This window comes from Toxoplasma gondii, chromosome IV, assembly GCF_000006565.2.
Source record: "Toxoplasma gondii ME49 chromosome IV, whole genome shotgun sequence".
Lineage (NCBI taxonomy): Eukaryota > Apicomplexa > Conoidasida > Eucoccidiorida > Sarcocystidae > Toxoplasma > Toxoplasma gondii.
In genome coordinates, this window is record NC_031471.1 from 658,156 (window position 1) to 677,997 (window position 19,842).

Below are 19,842 nucleotides of genomic sequence, written 5' to 3' on the forward strand. Positions count from 1 at the left end.
TTCGAAAAAAGGGCGAAGAACTAACGGGGACATGCCAGACTTTCTCTCAGTCGTTCGCACTTCCGCTTCGGTAGGCTTTTTGCTGTCGTGCGGACGTCTACAGTTTACACCGACGTCGTGAAAAACACAAGTTGCGATTCGTTGTTGAACAGAACAAAAAAAGTCAAGGCACATATCTGATCCACCCACCCAGATGTTTCTTCTTGACGTTCGCAGAAGCGTTGGCTAGAAACCTGACACACGGAACCTCAGCGTTGCCGTTTTCCTGCACGAAGCTGCAAGTGCCTCTCTCTGAGCTTGCGCGGTCTCGCACATTCGATCTTGCAGTACAGTTCTTACTTTTAGCACAAAGGCCTATCGGCTGCACCTGCTCTACCCCGTAGACCCAGACTCGCAGTGAGGCGCCTTTGAGAAGTTCTTTTGTTTCACTCGTTTCTAGACACCCTTGAAGAAGCCTTGAACGCTCCACGCGTCCGCAGCAGAAAATGAGAGGGGGACGGGAACTTGTCCAATGCGAAGCGCGAAAGTCCGCGGCCATAACTTCGGCGGCTTTCTCGTGTCGCTTCGTTTTTCTTCTTGTCTCATCGTTACTCTTTGTGCGGGGTCGTGAGACTGAAGGAGCTTCTGCGTCGGAGGCAAAATGGCACGGTAAGAAAGTCCACCACAAGCAACTCGGACATGCCAGACTTGTGCGTCTTGCCGGGCAGTCTTCGAGGAGGAGTCCCAGGCATCTACCTCTGTGGTTCTTTTGAGCTCCTTTTCACAGAAGGAGCCCCCGATGTTCACGGCCTGCCTCTCTTTTTGTTTCTCACACACAAAACTGCGCAACTCCACCGCAAAAATCCCCTTCCTCTTCGCGTCCGCTTTCGTCCCTCGTGCACGACTCCGCCGGGCTGTCCATCCCTTCTGCCGCGTCTCTCTCGGTCTTTCTCTCCGTTTTTTCTTTTCTCTTCCAGGACCGCTTCTTGTCCGCAAGGCCCCCAGTGCCGCGAGCATGTCCGCGTTACGGGACTCTCCAGTTCTCCGGGGAAACGTTTCCGAGAAGCCGTGGCTCTGCAGAGGGGCAGAGCAGTTTGTGCAGACCTACTGCGGACCGTGTGTTGCAGACTCTCAGTGCGCTCCCGGCGCATTTTGTTGCCCGTATTTAAAAGTTTGTGTCTCTTCAGAAACGGATCGTTGCTCCAAACCGTTTGCACGCTGTGATCCGCCACTTCCCGCGTCGAAACCTGAAGATGTCGACTTCGATGTTTGGCGGAAACAGTGCCCATTTGCAGAGTTGGAGACTTGGGTCACCTGCCCACCTCCAGGATGGGTGCTCGGGGATGACCTAACTGGAGAAAAACCAGAGAAACCAACGCCACAGCCACCGGGGGACCGCGAACTGTATCAACCGTAAAAAGAAGTAGCCACTAGGAACTCGACAAGCATTCGTAGCTCTGCGAACTCGGAGAACAAGCGGACGACGCTCGACTGAACGTGTCAGGGACGCGACGTTTGAGAGTCACAAGAAGAAAATTCGCCGGTTTCGGCCAATTTTCTTTTTCAAACACAACCCAGTGTGACTTTCTGCATCTGCTCTGACGCGTGGAGACACTTTGGTTTTCCAGATTCTGTCCTCGCCACTGTGGAGCACTGGGGGGCGAGTGTCACTTCTCTGCTGCCGAGAAAAGCCTCGATTCCGTTCGATTCGCGAGTTTTGTTTCTCTGCCGTTTGCGTTTTCGTAGCAGATGTACCTCCGTGGCATCCAGTGACCCGAATGCATTGTTGCCCCTCCCGGTGTGCGTTCGGCGCTTTCCTTCGAGCTCATTTATACACAGACAAACGGAATTTACAGTGTAATCTGGAATTACGCCTGCGTAGACTTCCGACTCTCGGTGGTGCAACACGAAAGGGTTCGTCTCGCGCGTTTCTGCTCTAAGCTACAGAGTTAGATTCATCGTGGCTTTTCTGCGAGTTTTGTTACGCGGCCTTTCTCCCAATGCGACCCGCCTCCTCTTTTCTCCGTTTCGTTCCCTCCTCACTCATGACGAGGAGAGTACAGACAGGGAGCGTTTCGTTCCAGCTGTGCGTCTGAAAGGCGGTTTTTTACCGGATTGCGGTTCTCTTGCGCTTTTCTGTCTGTGAAGAAGCAGACTGGCTTCCGCGTTTTCTCTCGGCTGCCCCGACGGAACCTTTCCCTGTGCAAGGGAAAGACTAGCACGCGCTTGACGCAAGAGCAGGCGCGGGTGTCGACACCACGGAAAACAAAGGAAAAAACGACAGGGAATTTCTCCCCTCGGAAAATACACAAATCTCTCCTCTCTGACAGAACGGCCAGCGCAACTTCTAAAACGCAAAACGGAGAACAACTTTCCTTCCACTTTCTGTCAAAGCACATCTCCGGCCGTCCTCGGGCGTCCACCCCGACAGCGTCGGTTTCGCTTTGCCGCTTTATCGGAGATGAAGCAGCATCATTGCCGGATTCTCCAGCAACTCCTTCACCCTGAAAAGGCAGAATTTGAAACATGACACTCAACTCACACTTCAGAGAAAAGGATCTCCGAAAAAACCTCAAGACTCACGTCAACTCCCTACACGTTGAAAAACAAAGATCCCTACGCGAAACAATCCCAAAGGCAAAGAACCGGGCAGCACACAAGCTGAGAAGCGGGAGAAAAGCGTTGCCCTTTACAGGTGAATGTGACGTCTCTGTTACCTCCGGAGAAACACCGTCAGTCCCTGCTCGCACTCATCATGTGGAGATTTTCTGACGCCTTCGCTCTGTCGCTCGAAGAGGTGCCCGAAAACTCTCCAGTTTCGAAAACACAGACTCAGCCACAAGTCGGCCGAGATTTTTTTTTCTCTCTCTCGTTCTGCGTTTTCTTTCCGCTCTTCTCCTTTCTCTGCACCTAACGCCCTGATCTTCTCTTCAAACACAGAACCTCTGCAGTTCTTGTCACTCCCGACTTCCGCACACTCGCCTGACCCCCACATAAATAGCTGCATCTCTACACTTTATGTATGTACATGTATATATGCGTGTATAAACATATATATATATATATATATATATATATTATGTATATATATTGCGTATATCCATATATATTACGTATATCTATATATATATATATATATGTATATGCATGCATATGTGCACATATACGCACATAGAGAGACGCGCACATATCCACCTTGGACATGTGCAAAGACAGATGTGTACGCACAGGGGTATACAGGTGTGAACGACTCTGCGGAGTGTCTGGATGCGCCGTCGGTCGTTGTTCTTACCTTTTGTTGAACCTGGCGACAGTTGCGCCGTCGCAGTGTCGGTGGTCGGCGGTGAAGGCGCAGGTCATGATTCTTCTTCTTTCAACCAAGTCTTCATCAAACGCTTGTCCGCTTTTCCCGACGAAGCGCGGCAAGTCGCGAGCCTGGCCGACGCCGATGATGCATGCTTGTCCGTCGAAGAGGAGCGCATGCACGTACGTTCCACTGATCACTCCTACGTTCGAAATGCTGATGGTTCCTCCCTGAAGATCTGCCGGCGACAACTTGTTCGCCGTCGCCTACGAAAAATGCAGGAAAAAAGGCCAAGCCGCCGGGTCGACTTTCGCGACCTTCGCAGAGGTACAAAAGGTTCGACCCCAAGGAAATGCAGTCTACACACGGTTTCGAAAAAATGAAAAATGCATGCATGCCGGCAATTCCCGGTGCACACACAACTGGCAGACTGCGCGTCCAGTCAGCATCCCATCTCTCTCTTCGACTGTCCCTCCTCCCCTTTCCTCCCCCAAGCAAGATATACGAAGTACACATATCTTCATGCAGATGTATATAGATATGCAAGTAGTTGTATGTGTTTGTGTATATATATGTCTGTCTGTAGAGATGCATGCGCAATTGTTTAAACCGACGAAAAACTTAGTATTGCTCTGCAGATGGAAGAGTGACTTTCGAGGAGTCTGTGGACCTTACGAGCTCTTGCAGACGGTGAAGTTCAGCTTGGATTTCGAGGACGTTCAAGTCTTGGACATTCTTGATGTTGGGGACGACCAGACCGTTCGGTGTGTCGATGGCAACGGAAATGTTGTGCGAGCCGAACTGGGTGTACTGAAGAAAAGAGAAAAAGCGGAAAAAACAAAGACATATCCAGCGCGTTGGAGACAGAGGTAAAAACACAAAATGCACCCCCTCAAAAAGTCGACGCCAACTCGCTTGCCAGTTCTGCTTCTCTTCCTCGTTTCTCAGCTTCGACAAGACTACATGCAGACACAGCTACACCCTAAAAAAAAGAGCAACATGCACATCAACCATGCCTGGACACATACACGTACATATACATATATATATATATATATATATATGTATATATATATGTTATATATGTATATATGTTATATATGTATATTGAGGGCAGGTCAATGACTTTTCAGAGACACTTGTCTGCAGTTTTCTACGCTGAAATCGAGAGATGCGAGTTGCTCCACATAGTTCTAGCTAGGCGCATGCGTAGCTTCACATCGATAGCAGGGGACAGAGCGACAAGGTCGAGGTAGAAACTCTATCTGAGACACTTGACGCTTGTCCGCCCTGCGGTGTAAACAACATTCGCAGCGAAAGAGAACTGCATGCGTTTCGTCCTGAAAGACGAGACGTCCTCTCCCTCAGGTACACCCGAGCGAGGCAGGAGACTCGAGATCCGCTGGTCTCTTCGGGAGGCATTGATTTTCGGACGCGAAACCCAGTCCGTTTTCCGCATTTCGAGGCATCTCCTTTGAAATCGGCGAGAACTTACGGAGTCTCCGGTGGCTGCATTGAACTTGGAGTTCAAGATAGGCGTTTCGTCGAGAGCGAGGCTGACGGCTTTGATGAGGAAGGCCGTGATCGTGGGTCTGCAGTTGTATTTCTTTGCAGTGTGAGCGACCAAGGTTTCCCTCATTTTCGTCAACTCGGTTATGTCGTACTCGTCACCGATGTTCAGCTGCGGCACCTTCACGGTTTCGTTCATCGACTGAGAAGAAAAAAATGGAGAGCGAAGACACTCGTACGCGCAGAGGAAGACGCAGACGATGCACCAGCGAGAGCCACCGTCGAGAGGCGGCGGGGCGAGAGGGCAAGCGATAGAGAGGACAGGGGACAGAAGGAAAACAAGACAGAGAGACGAGGGAGCGCCAGACTGGAGGGAGAGAAAGAACAACGACCGATTTTGTCACACAGCAGAAGCCTCTGGGGGAACCAATGCGGTTTGAAAAGCCACAAGACAGTGGAATGGAACCACAAGGTAAAAGACAATAAGAGAAGAGAGGAGTCATCCCCGGCGCGGTGCTTCGGAAACGAGACCCTCGACAACGGACCGAAGTTCGCTGTTTCCTCTCACCCTGTTCTACGACGAAAGTGTGGACTCCGGAGACAGATCTCCGGTCGAAATGAAGCCGATTCGAAACAACCCACAGAGAAGCGGCTTCTGTGCAAGAGGCGATCTATAGAGCTCGGCCTTTGCCCCTGAGACACGAACGCATTTCCTGTCTTTGAGATGCTACTTCGCCTCGTCTTTCTGCTCACCTTGACCATCGCTCGAGAGAATCCCATTAGCTGGACTTGCGTCGTCTCTCGCTGCGGACGCTGCGGAACAACAGGTGCTGCGCGAGGCTGAGCGTTGGGCGAACCTGCGAAGGAACCTGTAGAGGCGAAACCACCGGGAATGGAACTGACATCCGCGCCATGAGAAAACGGAAAAACAGACGCGTCTGTTGCCCCCGCCGGAGCTCCACTGGTAACTTCAGGTGTACGTACACCAGGTCCCGGAGACGCGACATTCGACTTCGACTCAGCTGCGGATGCACCCGAAACGTCGCTCGTCACAGAGGTTCCACTCAGGAGTCCTTTCTGTTTTTTCGCCTGCTTCCCAGAGCCAGCAAAGGAGACGGGAGTCTTCTCTTCACAGGTTCCACCTTGTGTACATCCAGAGAGAGAGGAGACAAGTGGTTCGTCCGGAGAGGTTCCAGCATCAGAGGAGACAGTAGCTTGGTCTGCAGAAACTCCTGCCGCCCCGAGAGACCCTGGAGAAGTGAGACACGACATGGTGGATGACCGATCCTCCGTTTGGACTCCTGACTGTGTTGAGTTTCGCGCTTCCGAACAAACAGCGTTCTGCAGACCTTGAGCAGGAGCAGGTGGCGGACTCTGTGCAGCCGGAGCAGCAACTTGCGACGACTCCAAGAACTTGAGAACGTCTTCCTTGGTAATAAGTCCGTTTCTCCCGGAGCCTTTTACGCGCGCCAAGTCCACGCCCTTCTCTTTCGCAAATCGGCGCGTAGCTGGAGACGCAGAGAACGTAGTGCTCGACGCTTCAGCTCCAACGCTCGGCGAGGCGGCTGCCTGCTGAGGAGAAACAAGGAGAAAAACGCTGCTCTGTCCACCCGCCTCAGACAACACTGCAGTTCGCTCCCAGTGAAAAACGAGGCGAAAGCATGTGCATACATTTATATAAGTATATACATGTAAATGTGTGCGTTTGTATGTTGTTGCTTTCTTTGTTGTGAGAATCGGCGTTCGCCTGAGGGAAACCTTTAAAGCAGTGTCTCCCCAGGCAGCGACACACACGGTGGGGCAGATCCGAATATACACACCGCAGCCACTACAGAGAGCGGATCTTTTTTCTAATTTGACTGGAGGGGAACAACACCATTACAGCGTTTTTTAAGCCGCCCTCGAGGCGACGCCTGCGCAGAGCGTACTCAGGAACGCTCGTGTCGACTGCTGCCCACAGGCGTCCGCTGTGAACGGGGAAAAACAGCTTTTGCATGCGCGCATCGAAGCTCAGGCAGCAGCTCAACAGTTTTGAGAGAGTGGCGCTGTGCGCGCGTTCTCACCGGTTCGGAGACGGGTGCCGGCCGTTCCTTCGTTTCAGGTTCTTCTTCCTCTGCATGATCTTCGCCAGCCTCGACGTCGATGTCCATCAGAGGAGCTCCTATTCGGACCATCATGCCCTCCTTCTGGTGTAGCTTGACAATCGTCCCGGTGAAGCGACTCGTGATTTCCACCGCCGCTTTGTCCGACTGGACTTCACAGAGCTCGTCCATCTGTGGAGAAAGGAGAGGCAAGAGGCCGAAGTGAAAAGGAGAAGAAGCGGAGGGAAAGACAGCAGACGCAGGACACAGAGAAACCAGAACTAAACAGAGACGCTAGAGAGAGAGAAGGAGGCGAGAGACGCGAAGAGACAGAGGGAAAGAAGAGGGAACGAGAAAAGAGGAAACGAGAAAGACGAAGAGAGAAACATGAACACAGAGAAGAGAAGAACGAAGGCAACGGAGAGAAGGCGAGTAAATCGGTAAAAGATGGATAGGAGGGGAGACGCGCGTCGCCAGGAACGCACAAGAGCAGCAGATGTATGCACGGAAAGATCGCTGCGTTTCTTCTTAACTATCCTCAACATCTGCCACCAAGGGTGCATTCGAAGATCCGTCAAGAACGCGAGAAACTGACTGAACGGCGAAAGAGAACTCGAACGGAGAGAGCTTTTTACCGGGACTGAAGCAGAGAGAGAGAGAGCGTGAGAAACTGAAAAAGGAGGGGAAAAGGGAGAAAAAAAACGCTTACTTCTTCGACATGGTCGCCGACTCCCTTGTGCCACTTGAGCAGCTCTACTTGAGCAATACCTGACAGAGAGGGAGAAAAGCGAGCGGAGAGAAAGTGGACTGCATCCGAAGAGCCACCGGCCCCCACAGATCACGGCGAGACAAGGAAAAGAATGAAAGTGGAGAAGAGACTTCGGAAAACGTCTCTTTTTCAGAAGACGATGTCAACGAGCGTCATCCGCGAGACTCTCCCTTCCGGATTTCCAGACAACAAGACCATCCAAACTGTTTTCTTTTGTCTCACACGCGCTCTGTCCTCTCTTCGTTCCCGACACACCTCGTCTCTTCTGTCTGACGAAGCACGAACGCGTTTGTCACGCTGGGAGAGGGACAAAAATTTGGACGAGCATGCGGGTGCGTAGCCTTTGTCTGTTCGCTATTTTCGAACGCGCGCGAAGCACAGCCTTGGCGTCGCAAAAAAAAAACTGACAGAAGCGACATCTTCAGCTGGTGGAGTTCGGCTGCGAGACCTGCTTCTCGGCCGCTCGCAAACTCCGCTTCGTCTCCTCACCTTCGCCAATGTCGGCGAGTTTGAAGGTCTTCACGGCCAGAGCAGGTCGCGAGACCGTCAGGAGGCATCTCTGAAAAAGGCAGAAGAAAACGGAAGAGGCAAGGAGAGACACTCAACATGAAGAGACACCACAGAGGAGAGACGCGCGCGAGAAACCTCGAGGGCGCAGACACCAGAAGGCAGAAGCAGCAGGCCGCATCGACGAGGAAGACGTCCCAGTCTGCTCAGCGCGGCGAGGAGAAGCGAGGAACACGATCGTGAATCCGGTGGCGCTTCTCCGGAGACACTAAAAGTCGCAGAAGCTGCGTTAACAAAGTGCGACACTCAGCGCTGTGGAGACCCCGAAGAGAAGGCGAGAAGACGAGAGAGAAGCCACACACCTTGAGGAGGAACACCGCCCCGAGGACCAGTACAGAGACAGAAGCGGCAGGGACAGCGGACAACGGAGAAAAGAGGCGGGGAAAATGCGCCGGAACGCGAGATCAAGTTGGCCAGCGCGAGAGCAGAAGACGTACTTTTCCTGGAAGAACGAGAGGCGCGTTGTTCAGTTCAAGCTGCCTCTGAGGCAGACACCCTGCGCCGAGACGAGTGAGAGGAGCGAGAGGACGTGGAACGAAAGCCTGGGCGATTCCCGCGCGCGCGCATACAAGACGCGGCGACGCAGAGAAAACGCGGCGGGTGGCTAACATCTTCGCAGGCTGGGTGTGCACGGCGGAGAGAGGTGACGCGCGGAAGAGCTGGAAAGCGAGAAGAACGAGTGAGGGCAGAGTGAGAAAGAGCGGAAAAAGAAGAGAGCCAGAAGAAAAGGAACGGCGAGACGGGAGACACAGCAGGGGCCGAGACGCAGAGAGAAGGCGTCCTGCGGCAAACGGCGGCGAAAGTTCGCGTCACGAAGGTTGAGCAGTGTCGGAACTACCCGGCAGTTTCCAGAGAACACCAGCGTGCAGACGCCGGGTATGAAGTGGAGAGTGTGAAGAGGCAAAGCGGCAGAGAAGAACGCGGGGTCTCTGCCTCGCACGGGGAACCCAACGCAGCGTTTCCGACAGAATCCTCGAGTTCACTGCGCCCCTGATGACCTACGGAAACGCCAAGGAGCGAATGTGGTGGAGAGAAAAGAGTGGCGCGTAGCCCCAGCAAGAAAGAGAAGCGGAAACGACGGAGATTCTGGATCTTTCGATGTCGCCCCGTGGACCGCAGTCGCTCCACACAGCTCGAAGACGCAGTTGAGCGCACTGACACTGACAGGAAGTTCGTGAAAGACGAAAAGAAGTAGAAAGCGAACGGGCGGGACGACGTAGCGATGCTCTTCACAAAAAAAAATCGAGCAGAGCCGCAAAAACGCATTTTCCGAGGCACACCTGACAGGCGCGACTTTGCGCAACGCCTACGGACGCGTGTGGCGACGGCTGAGGTGTACAGACACTTCGCGGTCGCGCAGCTGAGAGGCACGAGTTGCCCGTCTCTGAGGAGGCACTGAAAACGGTCAGTTTTGACTCTCCTCCGGTGGGTGTCTGGCGCGGTCTTCGCCCGCTTCTCTGCCAAACCTTGAAGCTGAAACGCATGCGGCCGCTGCTTTCTCGCGTTCGTCGGGTCCCGGCATCTCGCATTGTCGGCAGCCGTGTGCAGAGGCCTCTTCGAATGCGCGCACTGGAGCCAACAGAAAGACGAGACCTAAAAGCGTTTCCTACTCATTACTTTGTGAGTTGAACTCCCGGGGTTTCTCGCGCTCTGGGTCGCGCTTCATTTTGGCACCTGCGCGACGTCCACAGGCCGACACACGGCATCTTCTTCGGGGCCTTCCACTGTCGACGAACTTGTTACGAATTTGCTTTTTCGGGTGGGTGTGTGTGCGTGGATGATCCTCGACTCTAGTTACGCCAGTGCTGGGCTCGAAACCCACGGCTTTGCTCAGACAAGCAAAGGCGGCGAGCAGTCTGGTTCTGGGAAGAGCGTTCACCGCTATGCAGGGGCGCGGGCCAGTAGCGAAACGGTAGAACTCGCACCCCAGTCACCAGTTCTCAGTTAGGTCCGCAGGTTCGTGTGTCTTTTGAATCTTGTGAACCGGTGGTGAAAGCATCGCTGAAGATGGAAAACGGCTCAGTTGACGAAACAGAAGGCGGGGCGTGAGGTAGAAGCCGCGAGAGTCGCTGGGTCGAATGCGGAAGGTTTCCCTTCCGTGACGGAGCAAAGCATTCGCATGTGCGCACGACGGGGAAATCGAAGAAAACGAAAACCTGTGACACAAGGAGATGTAGCGAAGTTCCTGCATAGTTCCTACAGCTCTGCAGCATCGAGTTTTCAAACGCACAGCCGAAGGGAAAAAAGCGTCTCGGCTGTGTGGCGGTCGCGCCTGCTGTTTCTCCACAACGCATGTTGGGGCCGCAACCGTCCCGATTCAGTCGCGGAGAAACAGGTGCTCTGTTACATGGCTCACAAGCATGCAGACAGCGACAGTTGGTGTTTCTATCGAAACAAAAGTCCGTAGTTTACATGCACAACGGGGATTCATCCCGGCGACCCTTCTCGGCGTGCGAGGGCGTCCATTGCGATGTATTGTTGTGTGCATCGCCCTCGGCGTCTGGAGTGGTGTAGGCGGCCGGCGAAGACTTGGAAAGCTGCCGTCAACCTACAAGCAGCAGGAATGCAGTCTTCACTTCGGGGGGGGGTCTCCTGCAAAACCGTTGCACCAGGAAACAGTGGTAGCTGCGAAGTCGATTCGGAAGAACGCACGCGACTTCCGGAAAAATGTCACGACTCCGTAGGGACACCAGAGCGAAGGATGTGTCCACGACGCTGTGCAACGAAACGGAGCAGACATGAGGAGTCGTTGTCTTGCGCTGTCGAAAGAGACTCTCTGGAGGACTCTGCGCAGTGCGGGTCCGCAGGCATTTTTGTGCTGTGGAGTTGTTTCGTCCTATTCGCAGTGCTGCCGAGCTTCGCACATTGACCGACAGATAGCCGCTATTGTACACACATCCAGTGAGAGAGACAAGATCTGAAGCAGAGAAAGCTGGAGGGTTTCGCGTATCGGCGAACCGCCTCTCCAGTCGGGCGCTCTGCACAGAAACATTCCTTCTGTGCGCCGAGCAGAGGTTTCCGACGACTCATGGAGGATCAGTCGCCTCGCTACAGAAGAAGCGAGTGTTTTTTTGAAGCCACAGAAAAGCGGCTTTCGCTCCTGTACACCTTCGACTTCTCAGTCGGCACCCTCCATGCTCAGGAGAGCAACTGAACTTCCTCTCTAGAAACAAGAATCCCGGAAGGAATCTTGAAAACACTGTTTTCTCAGTACCCCTCCATTGCCCATGCAACCAAGTTAGGGTCCGTCTGCAACACAAAATGCTTAAGTAGACAGCGCTTCCAGTCGAAAAAACAACCGTCATTCTGCACAGTCCTGCTGACCGAAACCTCCTACCTGCCTCCATACACGTCCACAGATTCCTTCGCTCTCAGAAAAAAATAATATATATATATATATATATAATAGTGTACAGGTCTATAATCATTTATATGCATCGATTATGAAAAATATAAAAATAACTGTATATATATAAATATATATCAATATATATATATATATATCTGTAGGTATCGATTTATGTGGATGCCCGGTGTGCCGATGAAAACTTTGAGAGTTTTGGCGGGTATGGTGTTGGAGACGCTTCGACTTCGATCGAAAGACATGCGTCGAGTCGGTTCGCAACGCACGAGCGAGGCAACACAATTGCCGCATGCAGAAGAGAGAGTCTGGAGAACGCGCGACCAGATGCGCGGTGAAGATGCAAAGGGGAAATGCAAAGAAGTTCAGACGGAAACGTTCCTGGCTGGGAACACGGAGCAGATAGACGACGGCATCCACGCTATATCTCTTCACATAACAAGAGCAGAAACGCAAGTTACTCTCTCACATCCCATTCCACAAGCACGCAAGTGGAGATCGAAAGACAAATATATATATATATATATATATCTATGTATATTTATAGATGCTCACGTATATGCGAGATCTATACCCATATGCATACACATATGTATATAAATGTACACGATCACATGCAGATTCGCAAGTGCTCGTCTCATCCTGCCGTTCACACATCTACATATATATAACAATATATATATATATATATATAACTATATATATATATATATATACATGAACAACTGTATATGCGTATACATGTACACATACAGACATCAATGCATGTGGGTGTCAGTGACAGGAAAAACATGCATACGGATGTCAGGAGAAAACGTCTTTCCTTGGATGTTGTTCGAGGCAGGAGAGAATCGCCGGAGAGCGTTTACAGAAGAATTCGATACTTTTCCTTCGGCGGGACCTGATGAAAAGAAATGCATCCTTCCGCTGTGAGAGCTGCACATGCCCAAGCCTCGTGAGCCGCCCACGCGACTGCGACGACAGAGTCCTGACAAGACAGAGAGTCCGGAAATCCGATTTTCAAGTGAGAAAAGAAAATGGGCGCCAGCGTCCGAGCAGTCCGCCTCCACAAAACACACAAGCGAATTTCAACCTTGGAAAGTCGACGAAAAGCGTTCTCAGACGACCGAGCTTTCGTTGCATGCACGGCCGCCAGAGAGTCGACAGAAGGGAAACTGAAAATGTCAAGACGTCTCAGCAGATTGTGCAGAGACACGGAACTCCAGTGCACTCTTGCACCCGAAGAATCAAGGGCGTTGCGAGTTTTTGGAAAGTAGAGAACTTCGGAAAGAGAACTCTCGACGCTTCACACGATGACAGTGGAAACGCATAAAGAGAAGAAACTCCCTTGCCGGTCTCTGTTCGCAGCATGCACTTCCACCTCCGTCGAAATGCTCTTTGAGGCGTCGGAGCGGAACAGAACTATCACCTGGACTCTGAATCTGTAACTGGAAACTCAGCACAGTGGTGAAAGCAAAAGGAAGAGGAAAAAAGACACGGAAAGCCGAGCTGCGCGAGAAAAGTGAAGCCTGTAAACGGCTATCCGACCTGTTTCAAAGAACGCTCTGCATACCTCTGACGTCTCGAGCTTGTGGTGTACGGACTCAAGGACATACAGAGTGTTCCAGGAAACTCACTTCACCTCCTTCATAGGAGTAGACGGTCTCCGAGGCATAATCCGTCCGGCCTTTCTTCGCTTTCTCTGGGCAGTCTCCACCACTGCCGCCTGCTTCTGCGCCGCTTTCACTTTCAGCAGAAAAAACGTCCAGTTCGCTTCCTTTTCCTCCCCCTTGGAGCAGCGACGACGACCGCGGAGACCGGCGAACCCTCAGCGTCTCTGCGTGGTGGAGCTTCACAGTGTTGTCCGTACCTGGGAGACAGAGAGACGCATGAGAAGAAGCAACAAGTCGAGACAGAGAGAGGCATGAAAAGACGCAACAAGCCGAGACAGAGGGAGGCATGAGAAGAAGCAACAAGTCGAGACAGAGAGACGCAGCCATGGAATAAAGAGAAACCGAAAGAAACGAAGGCAGAGAAAAAGAGGATACTCAGACAGACAGAAAGAAAGCCAAACTGCTGAAGAGTCTCCTCAAATGGGAGACGAAATCGGAGTGAAACGTCGAAGAGAACTGGCGTAGTCCTCGCAGTGGCAAACGGAGGTGCCGAGAGAAGAGAGAGGAAAAGTGCAGAAACAGAAAGAAAAACGTCAGCTGTCTGCTCGCATCTCCCCTGTCATTTCTCCGTTTGTCTCTGCTTGCATTCGTCCGGGCCTCCCTTTTTCTCTGCCGTTCTATTTCCAGATATTTTCCTTACTCGCAGTCAAGAGAAGCTGATCGTGGAAGGCGTTGAAGCTCACAGACGTCACCCAGTGAGAATGAACATCCCGAAGGACCTGAGGAAAGCATCCGACTTCAGCGAGAGAGACAATACCGTTTCGCATTCTTTTCGTGTCTCCCTTCCCGACCTTTGTTCCAGTTTCAGTCTATTCCATGTTCGCCTTTTCTTTTCGCCTTACTTCTCCCCTTTGTTCTCCCGTCTCCGCCATTCGTTCATGTCTCTTACAGCTGTTCTTCGTCCTTTACAGTCCTTCGCTGTTTCTTCCAGTCCTTCCGCGTCTCCTGCATTTTGCCCTTGTCTCTACGCTCCCGAGCATTGTTGCTTGAGTCTCAGACACACGCGCAACGATGGCGTCTCTCTTCTTTTCGTCTTCTCTCGCATTGTCTCTTCGTCTATGTCCTGCCGAACGCTCTACAAGTGAAAATCTCAGTTGGCTCCCATTTCCTTCCATTCTTCATCTGTCTTTCTCCGGTACCGCCTTTTCGCTTGTTTCGTCTCCATTCTCTCCTCATTTTTCTTGTTCTCCTTCCGATCGCCTTCCTCTTGAGGCATTTTGTGCGTCCTTCTGTTTTTTTCCTTCTCCTTTTTCTTGCCTGCAGCGGTCGCTTGAGAGTTCGTCCGTCCCAGTAGGCGACACAGCCGTCGCTGGCACCCGAAACGAAGGAGAACGAGAGGTTCGGATTGAAGTCGATGGACAGCGGCGCCGCGAGTCTCCCGTGGGGATTGACTGCATGCGCGTCTCGCCTTCCTGCCGAGCTCTCGACACCACATCGACGCGAATTTGTCTTTTCTCGCAAGTCGAAAACTCGCAGAGAGCCTCCACTGCCGAAGACGTTCATCCCTCCGCGCCCATCTTCTCTCGCCTCCGCCGCCACTATCTGTTTGAACAACCGGGCACAAAAAGAGTTTGAAATCTCGAAAATCAGCTTCGAAAAAGACGCGTACACATAAAGAGAGAGAAAGCCGCAGCTGCACAACTGGAGAAGAACATACCGCAGAGCTCTCGCATCGGACCGGCAGCTGTAGACGAAATCAGCTGTGTCGACTCTCGTCTCTTCGCTCGCTCGTTGGTTTTTCCTTCTGTCTGGACGCAGTAAGACGTCTCGACTCGACAAGAAGCTTCTTGGGGATTCGCAAGAACGCACATTTAACGTTTCGAAAATGTGAGGAGAACTGCGAAACGCCGAGACAGTCACTCGCCTCTCACACGAGACCAACAGATCTGGAAGAAAACGCAGGTTCCTCGAAAGTCTCCACACACTCTCTGAGACACAGAGGAGACGGCTCTAGGACTTGGGCGTACACAGGCGAGACGCGACAGACGAAATTCGAGTTCGAACTCTTCGTCTCTCCGCCAGACATGAGCCGAGTTCGAAGAAATGGGGAATCACGAGGATCTGCTGCCTGGTTTTTAAAGGATAAAAAAGCCAGCGAGAAAAATCTCTGCATCGAAATGAGAAGAGGAAAGCTTACAGTGTTTGGATGGTGATGGTCGAAAGTGACTGCAGTGTACCGGTGGTGAGGGTCGGCGGGAAGGAGCGCGCAACTCTGAAAAAAAAACATTTACTGCACTTCAGTCGTTTGTATCTTGTTTCAGCTTTTCTCTCTGCTCTTCCTCCAGCTGCCTTTCTCGGAGGAAGGAACGCGCGAGAGTTGAAAGAGAGGAAGTTGAAGAACCGCGCTTGTCCGAGAAGTTCAAAACTCCTTGGAATCTCTTCATCTCCGGAGAACAGCGACTCGCCGCACAACCAGTCCAGAAGAGGCCGGCAGCAGTGTTCAAGGAATCCACGCCGAGAGAGCACGGAGAGGAAACAAGCAGGCGAACGAGGAGACAAAAGGAAGACAGAAGGAAGAACAGGAGAGGAAGGGGAAGAACGGTCGAGAGAAAAAAGGACTGGAGCTGAGGAATGAAGAAGCAGGCGATTCGGGATGCAGAAAGGGGAAGCAACTTGAAACAGACGAAAAACAGGGAACAGAGGATCCCCGAGAGAAGAAAGAAAAACCTGAGGAAAAACTGGGACCAGAGCTAAAAAGGAACAGCGGGAGGGAGTCGCGAAAACAGGTTGCCTACCTCAAAGGAGGATTCCGTAGCTTTAAAAAGTTCACAGCTTCCTTCCATCATCACAAGAAGTTGCGGCTCTCTGCCTCCGGCCGTCGCTGAACCTAAAACGTCGTCTGGGTCACCTCGCGGCACCACCAGCCTGAAGAAATCGAAAAAAACGTTCAACAAAAGAAATCAAATCGAGGACTACATCATGCTCCCTCCAATGAGATCTCAACTATTTATGCAAACACCGCATGCACCTCTCTCTTTACATATATATACATATACATATACATATACATATACATATATATATATATATATATATATGAATGTAGATTTAGATATAAACGTGAACCGAACTACAGAAGAAGATTGAAGCCCGTGATCACTCTCACATACGCGAAGATGCATATACGCATGGTTGCATCGAAACATGCATGCCTCTCGTTGCAGGACTCAAGTGATGCATGCGTGCTGGCCCAAACACTGGTGCTCTTTGGAGGCTGTGAATGGGACGTTGACAAAGGAGCCTTTACTTTCGAATCGGCTGAAAGCGACTCTGGGATGACTTCAGTTTAGAGACGATTGACGGCCGATGGAGAGACACGGCGGAGCGAGAAGAAGGGAGAGATTCTTCTTCCTCCTCAGCGTCCAGGAGGCTAACAGCAGGCGAAGGGAAATCGACAGAACTCCTCCACAGCACGCAGCGATCGGCTGTAAACAGGCAAACAGAGAGGAAGAAGACAACGCGAAAACGTAAGGGAGGCAGACCCAAGAAGATGTGAACACTGGAACTGAAGCTCTGGAAAAACGAGCACGACGACAGAGGACGGGCGAGACAAGCTCTCCCCAGAAGGAAGATCAGGAGAAGCGACAGACAGAGTTAGGTCGAAGAAAAACAGGAAATGAAGAAAAACGGAGAGAGAAGAAGACTGCACAAGCTGTCAGCAACCACTTTCGAAGTTGTGCAAATCAGAAACGGATTCGAGGTCGGGACGAACCAGGTGTACATACACCCGAGTATCGGTTATCGAAACCCACCTTGGAATATGCAGAGAAACCACACACATATACATATATATATATATACATGCATTTATGTATGTTTCTGTAGATGTGGGGACGACTGAAGTGAGAACGCCTCAGACGCTTCTCATTTGTGCCACAGTTTCTGCGTCTCACTTGCGTATCTTGTTTTCTGGTCGGGGAAAGCAGTGAAGAAGACGAGAGTCTCCCGCGGCCTCTCTTCTCTCGCGGCGTCGTCCTCGACATTGTCCGCATTGTTCTTTTCGCTGGACTCCGTCGCGCCGGTCTCCTCGTGATCAGGAGAGAGAGAAGACACCTGGCTTCCGCCAAGGGAAGGAAGAAGCGCGAGAGCGTGGACTTCTGGGGGATGGACCAAGCGGCAGCTGCACTCCACTTCACCCGTCTCCTCGACGCATCCGACGACATGCAACTGAACAAGGCGGCGCAAACGAAAGCGCGAGGGAGACAGATGATAGACGGCGTCTGTGTTTCCACTCCTGCCTCTTCTCGCTTCGATTCGACTGATACGCTTCCATCCCATTTCTGTCGCTCTCTGCTTGACGGATTCGTTCTGTCTCTCACAGACGCCCGGCGTCTCCTGCGGGCCGCGCCGCGCGCGCGCCGCTTCTGACTCTTTGCAGGGTTTGTTCCTCGCGCGTGAGTTCCTTTTTCGAAAATGAAAACGAACCGTGGCTCGCAGTTACCTGGTTGCTGTGCTGGTCGGCTGCGTTTGTGCCTGCCATGAAAAGGTGAGGAAGGAAGGCCGAAGACGAGGAGCGGCAGAACGAGGCGTACGCAGGCGGCGAGGCCAGCGGAACCAAGGCACTGGCTGCCGGGGCGTGGAGCTCTGAACGAAGAGAGGAAACAGGAAACAGGAAACGCGGCGCATCGAACGAGCGCCAGCCGCGGAGTTCGGGGGAAGACTCCAGGGCAAAGGAAACGAAACGAAGAGAGGAAGAGACAGGAGTGACGCAGAGAGGGATGTGTGGGGTGACCTTGCTGTGAGCGTGGACCAGAGAGAGCGAACGCGAAGAACAGAGACGAGAGAGGCGCTCAAAGAGAAGAGATGAGGATGAGAGAACGAAGAGGAAGCGAATCCGCGTCTGGTTCGCGTTTCAGAAAGACGAGAAAGGAGAAACAACGCGCGAGAGCGACCCAGAGAAATAGGCGGGGAAATGCGACAAAGAATGGAGGAGTTGACGAGGAAGAAAGGAACGCGCGACCTCGGGGAGCGCGCTGAATCAGTGAGAGAGAGGAGAGGGACCAGTCAAGAGCACAGGACTGCGGAGACAAAGAAGAGAGGCGAAAGCCGATACGAAGCCTCAAGTGGGCGTTGTCGACAAACGGGGATCGCTTTCCAATCCCAAGATTCTGAACCAAGTCGCAAGGGGAGGACTCTCACTGTATGTGCCACAGGCCTCAGACCCTGCAAATCCGAACGGCGCCTGGGAGGCTCTCGAGGGAGAGACGGGAGAAAGGTCCGCGACCATTTTGTGTGGATCTCCAAGGACCAAGAGGCAAGGAAAAAAAGTCGAACGGGGAGAGAAGAAGAACAGAGGACGACGAGGAAGAAGAAGAGGAAAAGAAGGAAGAGTGGAGAGGAAGAAGAAGAGGAGAAGGAAGAGGAAGAGTGGAGAGGAAGAAGAAGAGGAGAAGGAAGAGGAAGAGTGGAGAGGAAGAAGAAGAGAAGGAAGAGGAAGAAGAGGAAGAGTGGAGAGGCGGAGAATTCCAGGGATCAAGGCGCAGGGAGGGGATTGGAAGGTCGGCGGCTGCAAGAGACTGGACGCGAGGTGTGGTGGACGCGGAAGGCAAAAGCGGTTTCAGAGACCCAGCAAGAAAAGAGAAGAAAGAGGTAACAGAGGCGACCTCAAGGAACAAGACACGGGCAGCGGCGAGGAACGCGAGGTCAAGATTCGCAGAGACTCCGAGACTCCATAGAAAACGCGCATTTCCTTCGCTTGCACACCGTCTCTCGCATTTCTGGCGTTGATGAGAGAGAAGGAACTCGAGGAAGGGAACGTTTCTTCCTCCTTTTCCCCCGCACAAAGTCCTCGCAGAACTCCTTCAAAGAGGCTCCGAGACTCACTCGCGTTCGCAGACAGCAAGGAGCGAACTGAGGGAGACCCGGGCAAAGAGAAAACCGTCTCAGAGACCCAAGAGAGAAGAAGAAAACGAATCACCATCTACGCTCTAGGCTACTCTCGCATCTTTCGCTTGTCCAGCTTTTTCCGACGCCCCTGCACACTAAAACGGGCAAATCTCGCCGTGGTGTCTTGCTTGCATGCAAAGGCGAAGGAAAAAAACGGCTTCGCGGCGTCTGTTGTCTGCACAGCGCCTTTGCTTGTCTGCAAACGAAACTTGCGAGGAGAAGGCATTTGAAGTCAAACTGAGGCTCTTCTGCAGGAGCCGTGAAGACGGCTAGCTTCTCCTCGTTTAAAAACAAATTTCTGCCAAGGAAACGGTGGCTGACTCCTGGTGTGTGCAGACACTTGAAAAAAAAGACGGCCGAAAGAAGAAGGTACGCGTTTCTCCTCAGTTTTCTGCGCCAACGGGAGAGCAAAAACAGCGAAAAAGCAGAAAGGAGAAGGACTCCGAGGCGACGTTCAACTCGCAGAGGCCAGTCTTGTCGAGGAGGCGCTCTCTGCGTAACTTCGACAGGACGAAGCCGGCAGAGAAGAGAGGCGTATACACTCACTTCATTCAAATGGTAAAGAAGCAACTTGCTTACCGGAGGGAGCAGTTCACACCGATTTCAGAACTACAGATCTTCCTATGGTTTTCATTTCCACCTGATGATGAAGAATGGAAATTGGACTTCTCGACAGACGTGAGGAGACCGACTACGAACTTCGTGTGTTTTAC

General features: G+C 52.2%; 2 protein-coding genes across 2 annotated transcripts; both read right to left on the reverse strand.

Moving 5' to 3' along the window:
- Nucleotides 1-2,069: 2,069 nt before the first annotated feature.
- Nucleotides 2,070-9,457, reverse strand: TGME49_319920 (2-oxo acid dehydrogenases acyltransferase (catalytic domain) domain-containing protein). Its single transcript, XM_018782974.1, has 9 exons — nucleotides 8,647-9,457; nucleotides 8,132-8,201; nucleotides 7,583-7,641; nucleotides 6,856-7,065; nucleotides 5,546-6,361; nucleotides 4,779-4,994; nucleotides 3,959-4,093; nucleotides 3,272-3,549; nucleotides 2,070-2,483 (listed from the first exon to the last, which is right to left on the reverse strand). Exons 1-9 carry the CDS (start codon nucleotides 8,818-8,820, stop codon nucleotides 2,432-2,434), a joined length of 2,010 nt encoding a protein of 669 aa, XP_018638047.1. The 5' UTR covers nucleotides 8,821-9,457; the 3' UTR covers nucleotides 2,070-2,431.
- Nucleotides 9,458-12,343: 2,886 nt separating this feature from the next.
- TGME49_319910 (WD domain, G-beta repeat-containing protein) lies at nucleotides 12,344-19,145 on the reverse strand. The gene is made up of 10 exons (XM_018782973.1): nucleotides 18,383-19,145; nucleotides 17,685-17,827; nucleotides 17,137-17,410; nucleotides 16,491-16,668; nucleotides 15,979-16,108; nucleotides 15,381-15,455; nucleotides 14,501-14,785; nucleotides 13,884-13,962; nucleotides 13,208-13,440; nucleotides 12,344-12,558 (listed from the first exon to the last, which is right to left on the reverse strand). The coding sequence occupies exons 1-10, from the start codon at nucleotides 18,468-18,470 to the stop codon at nucleotides 12,436-12,438; spliced, it is 1,608 nt and encodes a 535-aa protein (XP_018638046.1). The 5' UTR covers nucleotides 18,471-19,145; the 3' UTR covers nucleotides 12,344-12,435.
- Nucleotides 19,146-19,842: the final 697 nt, after the last annotated feature.